This window comes from Pimephales promelas, chromosome 11, assembly GCF_988280905.1.
Source record: "Pimephales promelas chromosome 11, fPimPro1.hap1.1, whole genome shotgun sequence".
Taxonomy (NCBI): domain Eukaryota; kingdom Metazoa; phylum Chordata; class Actinopteri; order Cypriniformes; family Leuciscidae; genus Pimephales; species Pimephales promelas.
In genome coordinates, this window is record NC_142779.1 from 26,349,042 (window position 1) to 26,362,328 (window position 13,287).

General features: G+C 36.0%; 1 protein-coding gene across 1 annotated transcript in view; it reads right to left on the reverse strand.

Annotated features, from left to right (window-relative positions):
- Positions 1 to 5,905: 5,905 nt before the first annotated feature.
- epas1b (endothelial PAS domain protein 1b) overlaps positions 5,906 to 13,287 on the reverse strand; it is a 54,841-nt gene continuing 47,459 nt past the window's right edge. Inside the window, exons 10-16 of the mRNA XM_039657097.2 lie at positions 13,053 to 13,243; positions 12,825 to 12,935; positions 8,711 to 9,174; positions 8,546 to 8,642; positions 7,469 to 7,574; positions 6,541 to 6,681; positions 5,906 to 6,452 (exon numbers count right to left, since the gene is read on the reverse strand). Coding sequence (XP_039513031.2) covers positions 6,301 to 6,452; positions 6,541 to 6,681; positions 7,469 to 7,574; positions 8,546 to 8,642; positions 8,711 to 9,174; positions 12,825 to 12,935; positions 13,053 to 13,243 — 1,262 coding nt within the window. The 3' untranslated portion in view covers positions 5,906 to 6,300. The remainder of the gene's footprint in view (positions 6,453 to 6,540; positions 6,682 to 7,468; positions 7,575 to 8,545; positions 8,643 to 8,710; positions 9,175 to 12,824; positions 12,936 to 13,052; positions 13,244 to 13,287) is intronic.

A 13,287-nucleotide genomic window follows, 5' to 3' on the forward strand; every position in this document is an offset into this window, starting at 1 on the left:
ATAAACAATGTGCTTAAGAACATGGACAGATTACTTTAAAACATGGCGAATGGCGAATATTACTAATACTGACATACATCGCATAATGTACACTGTGAAAATGAATACGACTGAATATGTTAAATCTAATCAATAAAATTGAGGCAACAGATTACAATCAATATTATAAATTAAATTTAACAAATTATAATTGAGTAATAATTAACCAAATGAATTATTTAAAAGTTAACCATTTAAAATGAGTAAAATTTCAGCTAAATTGTTGTTTAGCTGTTATACGTGAATTATGACAGCCAGATGAACAAATAGAAAAGGTGATCTGATGGTGTTGTATGTTTTAACATTATCATTATTTCACAATCATTTGACCTGAATCACTGAACTCATATAGAGCCCAGTTTAGGTTTACTTAATTAAATATAGCAGCCCTGGCCTTGTACAGTATAATATTTGTATGATTTCACAGGGTAATCCATAGAATTTAAACGCATCTCAAATCCCCCCCAAAAAAAAGATTTAGTTTTTAATCACAAGAGATCTAGAATCAGCCTGTGAATCTCAACAATGGTGACAATAATAGCACATGTTGTGTTGGATTCTGGGTGCCACACAATCACAACTCATTCATGGCTCCCATCATGCATTGCTGCATCGGTTTGTCACCATTGCTGAGATTCATATGCTAATACTTGATGTCTATGTGTGCCTACATAAAATAATTTCTAAAGTTCTCTTTTTATTGTTTTCATCATTTGGTTTCATTGAAAACGCTGTAAATATGATGCTATACAAGGCCAGTGCTGCTATAATTAATAAAGCAAATCTTACTCAGAAACTGGGCTCTATATGAGTGGTGACTCATATAGATGACTAATGGTCATAATGGTGACTTAAAAATTACTGTTTTCTCCTTCAGTGATTCTACTTATTGTCACAGTTCGTCGTCTTCACCTGTTTGTCCCGTCATCTGCACTACACTTCCCCGGATCCTTTTGTTCCTCTCCCGGACTCACTCCCCAATCAGCCACCTGTTCCTCGTCCTGTCATTATCATTTTCACCTGTGTTCACCTCATTAGTCCTGATTCCTCTGTGTATTTAGTTCTCCCTCCTTCAGTCTGTCTTTGTCGGTCAATGTTAATGTTACCCTGTGTTCCGCCTGCCTGTATCCTGTTTATTTTGTGATTAAACCTTTTGTATTGAAGCCTTTTGGACTCTGCCTGTTCGTCTGCCTGCACCCACCCCGTGACACTTATCATGTCTTCAATATTGGCAAAAAAAAGAGTTCTTAATTCATCTTTGACGTCTGTCTGTTTTTCCGATTTTTTTTTTTAAATGTATAAATTCTACTCATTTTAAATGGTTAACTTAAGTAATTCATTTGGTTAAGTACTCAATTCTAATTTGTTAAATTTAATTAATAATATTGATTGTAATCTGTTGCCTCAATTTTATTTATTAGATTTAAAATATTCAGTCGTATTCATTTTTACAGCGTAAGTGATACCACGTTTTTTGTACATTTACTATGGAAATAGCATGTTGTCAGAGTAGCATGACTTTACTTGTACTCCAGAGCAGTTGCATTGCAGGTAGTGGTATGTTGTCCCAAGCAGGCACTTGAAAAATAAAGTTATGACCTTTCCATAAAGTATCATGGTATTACCAAATAATGTACCATACTGCCAAAGTAATTTTATGTATGAGTTATACTATGGTACAGAGAAGCACAAGAGTGATATTTTTAACGTGAATGAATACGAAAAAGAAACCAGCAACAGAAGATTGATATGCTTTAATAAGATATCAGTGCAGAGATACAACTTATTGGGTAAAATTTCCCATACAGTAATGTCAACAATAATCATAATAACAGTATTATAATAATGTCAATATACCTTTAGCATATTAAAATATGTATTTGCTTACTTTTTAATGAGAACCTGCTTAATTTGTGAATAAGCATCCTAATGTTGTCTTTAAAGTCAAAGAATAACCATGAAACCAATCAAGCAAATAAGGGCAGTAACATTCAAAATTCATATATCGTAATGGGTTCGTGGGGTCTCAGTCTGGTGATTGACCTTCATAGTAGTAGATATTAAACAGACATACATGTACCAGTACTCTCTGCACATTCAAATGCACAACTGTCACAACATCATCATCATCATCATCATCATGGCTGCACTGCTTTGAGAAAACTACAGACTGGACCACAAGTTTACCATTTCCTCCGTTGGCATTAATATCTGAAAATTCAAGTAATAAACATTGGTTTATAGCATTGTTTTCAGTGACTAAATGGGCACTGACCTAGATTTGCTAATGTTAAAGCACCAGGTTAAATATGAAATTATTGCCATTTACTAAAAGCATGCGATTTTTTCCGCCCCAGCCATAAAAAAAAAAATCAATTCAATGTAGATGGTTTATTTGGGGAATAACAATATATTTTAGACACAAAGAGTGTTCCACCTTGACAAAACTTGGACACTTGTTATGTCTACCAGTCTCTTTCCTACTCTCATATTGTGTCTACTGTAACTGTCTATCACCGTACTAGATAGGAGTGTCAATCTATGCCAGACTTGAGCATGGAAATCTAGTCTGTGAAATCTAGTTTTGAAACTACAAATTGTAGCACGTTACAGATAGACCACGGAACACGACGGAAATTGTAGTTCGTAACAAATTTAAGGTGATATAATTGGACTACTATTTGACAACTTCTAGATTACTTTTGACCTAACTTCTGTATCACACAGATTTAAAATAATTTTGCACCACATTGATATAAAAATACAAAGAGAAAACAATATATATTACAATCTACAACTTTAAGTGCTTTAGGGGTTTGTAATTGATAAAAAGCTAATTCTTAATTCAAATAATAAAAATGTAATATACAAATAAATATTTTTAAAAATAAAAACAAAACACTAAGAACAAATATATTTTATTTAACGCCATGTCAAATGTAAAGAGAAATATATATATATATATATATATATATTTAAATCAGATTATGAGCATTTTAAATATTTATGGGGTTTTTTGTTGTTGTTGTTGTTTTGGGGGTAAACAGTAATAAAAAAATATATGCAGTAAAATCTTTTAAACAGGAACAATTTCATATAATCTTATAATACAATTTACATGTTTTTTTGTTTTTTTTCCCTCTTTGGAGATCTAGACACATTTCGTGCCACTCTTGTGCTGTTATTAGATTTGCTTAGTTGTGCATAGCCACTCTTTTCAGATACATATTTGCCGTAATCCATCATAAACACACACATCTCCGGTCTGCTCACAAAAACTGGCTTTTACTTTAAAAACTGGATGGTGTGCCAAACCTACCTTGAATTACTTTAAACCTTATGTCACACTTTTTTTTTTCCCACAGGGGTTTACATTTACATTAGAATTTAACAGAAGATCTAAAGTTCTTTGAGAATGTGCGTAAGCATAACCATACAACAACCATAGATCTTGCTACATTGTTACATATTGCAGACATCATACAAATAGACAATTTGGATGCTTTAGGATTCAACTTTAAAGACAACCTTAGGGCAATTCAAATAAAAAGATACAATCATGTATGCATATGGGTCAGAGTGCATAAAGCACCATCTTTAAACAATGCAAAAGACATAACTAAGATTAAAATTAAGGATCCAGTATGCTACATATCTAAAACAGATTTTTTTTTTAAACTCTAAATTTTGAATCCAACTGGCCTGCCAATAAATGTAATATGCATTTGCATATTTCCAGAAAATGCCACCAAGAACAAACACAGGACACCAGCACTGCAGACTCTATAAGGACTCTGGTTCACATCTACTGAGTAGACAAGACAAAGTACCAGAACAAAAAAATTGCTTAACTTTTTCAAAGTGGAAATCTATAGTAGAAATCTTAGAGCATATTCCTTTAAATATGTATGTTTACAGCTAAATTGACAAAAATATATGTTTTTAAAGTGGTCTCCACTATAAGGCAATAAACAGATTCGAAGACAGAAACAGTATCGCTGCTAATTGAACAAAGGCACATGAATAACAAAAACATTGAAAGTGGTCAGTGAAGACAAGGTTTAAAGACCCCATGAAATGGCGTGCGAGCACAATTTTCTTTCCTTTGTTGAAATTTCCTGCCGAAACAGGAAGTTTGGGTTGGAAATATTGAATATTTTATATTTTTTTATAAAGTGCCTTTATGTTATGTTACAGTGTTGAACCGTGATTTGCTATTTACTATCTGATTGCAGAGGGAAGGACATGCTCATTCAGAGAATCTGATTGGATAAAAATCATTGTAGTAGTGCAGGATGATGATGTCATCAAAATTTTTCAAAAAAAAAAAAAAGTCTAGCTTTTAGTAGTACACTAGCACAGTGGTTCCCAACCTTTTATCATTGAAGCACATCTCCTTAAGTATTGGATATGTTGGTTTAGTATAATAATCCATGTAATTTGATCGTTTTTATTCAATAATTTTTTATATTTCACAATTTTATTCATGATAAATTACTTTTCCTGCATTTCATTTAGTAGAACACAGGTAATATCAGTTCTCTAATAATTGTTCTTCTGGAACAGTTTTGCCATTTCTGCTTACTATACTGTATTTGTAGCCCTCAATAGGGTCAATCGACTTTTACTTAACAAAAAAAGGTTCCCTTCATCTCAGTGGAATAAGATTTTGTGACATATATTATCTATCGATACGCACACAAAAAACTGGGCTTGATTCGGTTGTTCTGAAGGTATGTAAAAAAATGAATGGGAAATGTGAAAAAAACTACATATATTTTCTTCATGTGTCAAAAAAAACCACAAAAAAAAAACGGCATTAATCTGAAAATTTTTACACAGAAATTAAGGCCTAGTACTAGAGCATAAATGCAATGTATCATAAAAAAATAACATTTCATATGCTAAAGCTAAGAGTGTAGTTGAGGAATTGTGTGGTATATGGATATAAAAGTACTTTATATCTCCAAAAACACATTTTTAATGAATAGATGAAAAGATATATTATTTGTATGATTAAAAATGTATATTTTTTTGTACAATTAATGAATTTTTGGGGTCGTATAGACCCCGAAGCCCAGAAATGTAAACAGGAAACAAAGATCAATAGAAGGTTAAGTGGCTTGTTTTGAGAATACAATCTTCTACCTAAAGCACAATATATTATATATATATATTAGACTAGGTTGCTTTTTTTAGAGCTATCTGGCAACCCCTCATTTGGAATGAACCCATTTGTGTGAGGGAAGTGTTGAGAAGCGAGTGGAAGGAGAGCAGGACGTGTATGCAGACTTTTGTTAATACTATTGATTATTTAATAAAGAGGCTTTGAATTACACACACCTTGGACTCCAGGTTGGGAACCACTACACTAGCATATAGACAAGCTAAAAACTGACATTTTGATCTCATGGGGTCTTTAATGATGTGTCAGAGGTAGGAAAGTTAGAACAAATGAAAGAAGTTAGAACATTTAAAAACAAGTAGCTTACAATAGATTCTTTTTTTCCGACATTGATAGAGAAAAAGACGAGATATGCTATATGATAATATAAGATAAATATGCTAAAAGCAGTTTCAATTAAAGGGAAACTCCACTCTTTTTTTTGGAAATGGGCTCATTTTACAACTCCCCCAGAGTTAAACAGACGAGTTTTACCGTTTTCGAATCCACTCAGCCGATTTTCTGATTTTTAGATGAATATCAGTAACCAGACAGTTTCTGGTCTCATTGACTTCCATAGTATATATTTTTTCCTACTATGGAAGTCAATGAGACCAGAAACTGTCTGGTTACTGATATTCTTCTAAACATCAGAAAATCGGCTGAATGGATTCAAAAATGGTAAAACTCAACTGTTTAACTCTGGGGGAGTTGTAAAATGAGCCTATTTCCAAAAAAAAAAAAAAAGTGGAGTATCCCTTTAAATCATCTTACAAGCAAAGAAACACAGCTGAAGACAAAACAACATTTAAACTCCTCCAAAAATACTTAAATTCGTTCAGAAACTGTCTCGCAACTAAAAAAAATAGCACATGTATATAATTTATGAAGATGTAGACAATAAAAATAGAATCAAAGCTACATTTGTCATGTATGCAGTCAGGTAGGTACAGTACGGTATGACTGTAAGAGGGTGTATAGGCATGACCGAGGTGTGCTAAAGCTGGGATGGTTATTGTCAAGTTGGTGAGGGTGAGATGAGTGATAGGGTTGGGTAAAGTGGGACTGCATTTCTGTGGGATAATGTAGAAACTGGTCTAAGTGGCCTGGTCTAATGCTCTTAGGAGGTCACAGCCCTGCAGCAAATGAAGATTGCCTTGCAACGGGACGTTGACCTCACAGTCGTAACGCGTCAGTTCAGGCAGAGAGCAGGTCTCGAAGGAGGGCCCGATAAGACGACTTGCAATTCCTGCGAAACACAACCAGTTCAGAGAATAAGCATCAACAGTGCATTAAGTACAAATGCAGATGTGTGAATGTATCATTTAAGAGCTCACCATCCATTTTGGAGAAAGGTTGAATGTTGAACTCTCTGTAGTTACAACACTGTTCTCGGAAGCGCTTTGCTGCCTGATCATCCGAAAACTGAGTCTTCCTGTGCTGGTGCTCCATGCCTCTATTATGAGCAATGTCTTTGTCTAGGTATGAATATATTTGATTATTGATTCATTTCCTCAGCTGCTAAATTCATTATTCATTCAGCTGCTAAAATCTTCTAACATTTTGCTATAAAGTGCCACAGTGCCATCCACTTTTTCAGCGGCCTTGGTTCTGAAATTGTCCCAGTTTAAAACCATGAAAAAAACCAACCAGCTACAAGGTAAATAAAAAATTACACAAAACTTGAAAGTTTGTTTTTAAGTTTTCTTAAAAACACCACTTTGGCCGTGTGTCCACCAAAGCGTTTTTCCACACGCCTGGCGTATGTTTTCTTTTTTTTTTAATGGGAGCGCCGCGTTTTTTAAACGCCATGAGCGTAACGAGGCGCTGAGTGGTTTTTCCACACTGAAGCGCCGGGCGCCCAGCGTTTTTACCGATCACAGTCCATCACAGTGGAGGAGGGGCGGGACTAATACCACACCGACCAACTGTCACAACATTCTTTCTATACAACGACATTAACCAGCAGAGCTAACTGAACAAAATGGATGAACTTTTTTTTTTTAGTATGAAACAAATTATCTGCGAAATCAAACATTTTTTTTTAGTACGAAACAAATTATCTGCGAAATCAGTTACAAGTAAACTCTGCTGCAGATATTCTGTATCATAGCAACGAAACGTCTCAACAGGAAAAACGCTGCACTGCCAAAACGCACTCAAGTGCCCAAAGCATGGCATCTTCAGCAGAGCGTCTAGCGTTTTCAGCTGGCTAAAAACACTTTGGTGGACACACGGCCTTATAATCAATCTTCAGTGTAATACCTGACAAAGCACTAGTGTCGAGTGATTTCCTCTCCATGACGGCACAACTCTCATGCCGAAGTCTCTTCCACACTGTCTGTTGTGACTTAGTGGCGGGTGTCTCAACCTAAAACATATAGCATGATGTAAGACTATACTATAAGATGTACCATTTAAACAAAAATATGGGATTGAATATATATATATATATATATATATATATATATATATATAATACAATCAGGCAAATGTTTGGATATACTGGACCAGACTGAATTCATATTAGTCATGATCTTAAAAAATAGTGATGCAAACATTAATTGTTTTTACCAAAACCAAAATGTAAGTTTTCAATAGGCTGAAAACCAAAACCAAATTAATTTAATCAAAACTCAATAACTCAAGCTGAATATAAACATTTCAATCGCACATATAAGGCACATTTTTAAAAAAATAATTTTAAACTTTTTATTTTTTCAAATATTTATTTTATAATTTTGGAATATTGTTCCTATATTTTGCTAAACGCAAAATTTGTTTCTAGCTGACTAATGAGACATCGACATTGAACGGCTCCAATACTTTCATTCTTGTTTATTTCATGTTAGCAAAGAGGAATAGATGCTGCAACTACAAGGATCTGTCACGCAACATTAAAGATCATATTTATTGCTATAATTTAATTCTAAATTTGACAGAATTTGAAAGCTGAGTGTTAGTTTCATACAAAAATCCACAAAGCTAACTGAATTATTATTGATTGACTATTGAACGATATGTGCATTTGAAATAATGTTTTATTCACACATCAATAAAATCGAAACGATTTTACTATTAAAAATAAGAAATTGACACAGCTGACATGTTTACGCTTCATAACTTATGCAAGTTGTGTTCAAAAATTAATAGTCAAATGTGCCTATTGGAACTCTTTCAAGATTTTTGTTTAGAAATTCATGCTAAAAACTACAGGAAATTTGTTATCATTGAAGTTTATCATTCTAAACTGTGGAAAGTAATATCCAAACCTTTGCCTGGAAGTGTATTATTTTAATAAACTTAGCAAATAATGCCATTTCAATTTAAAAATGAACCAACCGTGGTCATCTGCGTGAACGAGCGCTTGAAACTGTTAGCGAGAGCAAGTCGAGCTGGACTCATATCTCTGTAGTTCTGCGCAAAGTTCTCGACGGGCCTGCAAAACAAACACAGGTGTCATCCAATGCAAATTCTACTGAAACATCCTGTAATATGCAGAATTACCTTTGCAAATAAGATGGCATTCGATTTGCTGGCACGGTTTGGCAAGAGCGCTTTGCAGCTAAAGGATCCATCATTCCAGCCTTGCTGGGTAATGGACGGTCAGGTGGCCACTGCAGATTCTGACGCCCTCCCATAGAGGACAGTGGGGTGCTGGCGGGATCATTGTAAGGAGGCATCTGCATGGGACCCCTGCTATAGGGAACAGACGGCCATGACTCCACAGATCCCCCGTTGACACTCTGCTCATCCCTTCCTGAACTCATGTTGGGCTGGAAGGGATCTGCTGAAGGCGACCCCAAGGGCTGGAAGAGGCTTGTAATGTTGCTGAAACTCTCCTTGTTAGTTACCAGGCCTCCGACCTCAGAAACAGGCTCCTCCTGGCAGATGGGATTGAGCTGGAAGTCCTCACCGTCCATGGGGATGTAGGGAGCTAGCGTCTCCAGATCCAGATCACTCAAGTCAGTCTGGAAGGGTCATGGTCAGAAAGAATAAAATCTATGTGCAACACCTGTTTTTTTTCCCCACTGAATCTAATATTGACTAGAGGTTGCACAGACTAATCGACTAGTAAACTTTTATGGTCTGTCATGATGCTTGGAGCTTGATGTCGACAGGTCGCTGATCATAGTTTATAGTGTATAGGCGCAACGGGATAAGAAATCCTTGAAATCCACTGTTTTACGCAATGTTTCCAACAGTTAAAATGACAAATAAATACACACACTGAGAGCACTCCACAATATATGTAAGGAATTATTGACTCAGGCCATTGAATTATTAGAAAAATAATGCACACTCGAGGTGGTAATGTGGCCACGACTCAAAGCGGAGTTTGTGCTTTTTTTTTTTTTTCACGGATATGAATTCTTTTTTCAATTGACTATGTGCACGAGAAAAATGCTAACTTCCGCCTTGAGGGCGGATGTTGGGTACTTCGGTTCCGGTTGCCGTTGTTTACTAGCCTGGTTCTACCAGACTCTCGTACATACATTTCATTTGTACAGAGAGTCTGGCCTCCCTCAATTGAGAAACGTTTCCTTCCTTGTAGGCGGGTTCACTATTAAAGTTCAAATCTATTGGATCTGCCCAGAGTCACTCACGATCTGCCATAGCCAATCGCTAATGTGTGGTCGTGAGTGACGTATGTCATGCGCCGAAACAGCTGGAAAAAACCATAGACAGTAAAAGAAACAACAAGTCCGAACTCCGAATGATCAGAGGATTACATTTACAATAGGATTTCAGTCAACGAGAGCTGCAGGTTTTGTTAATCTAGGAACAATTATTAATTCGAAATGTATATTTGACATGAAGGACAGTGATTATTCAGCAATGCTGTAAGTTACAGTGAATGATCAGTCTGTCTGCAGATGTGTAATAAACAACAATTTTTCATATTACGTATTTTTGTTTCTTAATTACCTTAATTATGGTATTCAAAGTATGTGTTTGTACATTTTTATATGGCATTTAGTTGTTTTTTTTATTAAAACAAATTAACCATTGACATCTAAAACTGAAAATCAAATATAGTCTCCAAAGTATGGGTTTTCAAATTTTTATTTATGAAAATTTTTTTTTTTAATCACAACCAATTTGTATGATTTACAACATGTAAAACTGACACACCAACCTCCTGTACGAGTGCACAAAGGGGCTCAAAATGTTCATCACAAGAATCAGTAAATTTACTGTTGGGAATCTGAGCGACTGACATGACTCCTGAGCGGATCTCCAACAATAGTTTAGCAGCCAGGACTCGGGGCTTCCGAACACCGCGAACACCAGGCTAAAGTCCAAAAATGTCACGGTCATTGTGCACGAGCTGCCCAGCACAAACTTCCAACCTTTCTGCCTCCTTCACTTGGTCCTCCGTTGTGCAACAAGAGGTGAGACGACAACAATCCGGCTTTAAATTCTGTATATTCTGCAGTTTCTTTTCCAACAACGGACCGAATAGCTTTTCTCACGTCTTTCTCCGCTGCCATTACTGCACTCAAACTGACGCACTACATCAACGTCATCGTTCTCAGCCACTCCCTCTATTCGCTGATTGGTCCTACAAAAAATTGATTTCTGGAAACCTAAGGATATGGAGCGGTCCCAGACGCAGTACTGAAGGAAAATGAAATTGAGCGGAAGTGCGTAGGCGGGCGCAGCCAGGCTAGTTGTTTACATCCTACATCAGTGGACCGGCTATCTAAAGCTTAGCTATCTAAATATATTTGTCTAAAACTATGTTCGTTTGTTCATTGTCAAGTCAACCAACACAGTTTTCACTCATATTTGGGTGGAGCCAGGCGCTGCTGCATTGTGAAAAGTAAACGATATTTCACATTTTGTCACCGCACCCAAGCAGTTGCTTCACAGAGTGGAGCGTATCCATGACAACTAGAAGGAAGTTTTTAGGCTACTAATTATTTATTATATTATACCCTTTAACCAGGAGAAGCCCTGGGTTTAGAACATATTTTGAAAGGGAGACCTGTTTAGAAATATGTGTGAACAGCCTAATATGTGTTAAACAGCCTACCTTGATAACGAACGAACCAACGTCGGATACCTTTACTCCCTGTATGACGTATAGTGGTTGTCAACACTGATCTATATGACGATAGTGGTTGTCAACAACATAGCCTCTGAACATCATAAACAAAACAATGGCCAACACAAACTGTTCTGGAAAATGCACTTTCTAACGCATGATTTCGCATTTTATAATGTATAGAGAGAACAGTTACCAAATCGCATAGCTTGAGCACGTAGCATGGCAACATTAATGTCCGAGTGATTCCACGTGTACCGCGTATGTACACGCCGTCAAATGTCCGAGCGAAACAAAACAAAATGTAAATCTACATCTGGGGAGCGATATTTATTTTTTCCTAGGATGGTAGGAGTGACGGGTAGGTTGGGGTTGAGGTAGGTCATATGCTATATATATATATATATATATATATATATATATATATGAAGAGTTCAGATGCAAAAGCCTCTAAATGCCATTTGAAATTTTCATCTTTAATGATGATTTTTATCAAACTTGTATATTTAAGTTCAGTAATTTCACTTAAATAACAATTAATAGGTAATTATCATTGCCATTTAAGTGAAATTACTGAACTTAAATATACAAGTTTGATAAAAATCATCATTAAAGAAGAAAATTTCAAATGGCATTTAGAGGCTTTTGCATCTGAACTCTTCATATATATATATATATATATATATATATATACACAATAATAACGTTAAGTCAACGGTATTCATAAACACGCTGAAAAGAGATTATGCGTGTTGATAGCATGCCAAAAATACGTGATACGTGTCATACATACGCAATTTCATGAGATCAGTCTGAGCATGGATGTTGTTGTGACTTAACGTTCCCTTCAAAATGATGCAAATACTGAGAAATGTAATATTTAAACCCCTTCTCTCTTGCTCTGGGGAGCTGGAGGAAAATCATTAGCCAGTCGATGAACATAATCGACTGTAATATTCGGCAAATGTTCAAGACATCTGGAGAAACATACATCCTCTACGTCGTCCATCAGGCTACCGGAAACTAGACACCCCATATCGGTTTCGCAGCCGGAACTAGCATATGCTAACGTGCACATAGTCCATAATTCAAAGTATAAGCGGAATAATTGACTCCGGGCCTATGGTTACCACACCTCCAAACATTGTTCAGTTGATGCATTTCAAGACGTTTGTCAAGTTTTTGTCCTTTACATTATTGTGTGTGTTACTAATTCCCAAACGTCATTTTAGAGCTAGTAACAGCGGCTGAAGAGTATGAAAACTTTTCAGAATTTAGTGTGTAAATGAATGCGTTACTTACTTTTTCTTTGTTGTTAAATTTACTACCAAATTTACAAAAAGAATTCCAGTGTGCAGTCATAAGCAACATCTGCAGATGTTTAAGCATATAAGATATTGTAGGGATAGATATGGAAGTTAATGTGGCCTATCAACTGTTAGGTTACACATATTCTTTTGGAACAACCTGAGGGTGAATAAATGCTGAAAGAATTTTCATTTTTGGGTGAACTATCATTTTAAATATTAATAAAATATTATTCATGTTACAGACTGAATATGTATTAACCTCTTGGTTGCAGGTAGTCTTTGTCTCTTGTGTGTCCAAGGAAAACAGTTTCTCAGTCAGCTCCACCTTCAGCTCGCTGTCCACAATGTAGTAGTCTCCGGGGCTGCTGGGCTGTTCAATATATAAGATATATATAAGATACGCATATAAGATACGCAAGACCTAATGTACAACGACCAGTGATCAACGAAATATATGAGGATAAGAAGATTTAGTATTTGAGTTTACCGTAGAGCAGCTGCTCAGGCTGGAAGTAGCACTACTGGGAGGCGGAGCTTGAGGCACAGAGAAAGTGGCGGCCATCTTGGGCATGTCTCCAGCGTAGCTCGGCTTGTGGCCGTCATGAATAGAGTGAGAAACAGGAGGAGCAACCGAAGACACTTTGCTGTACATTGGGTGCTCCTCATACTGGGGCCCACCTGAAGAAAATATATGTATTGCAGGAAGTCAGATGTGGCTTAAA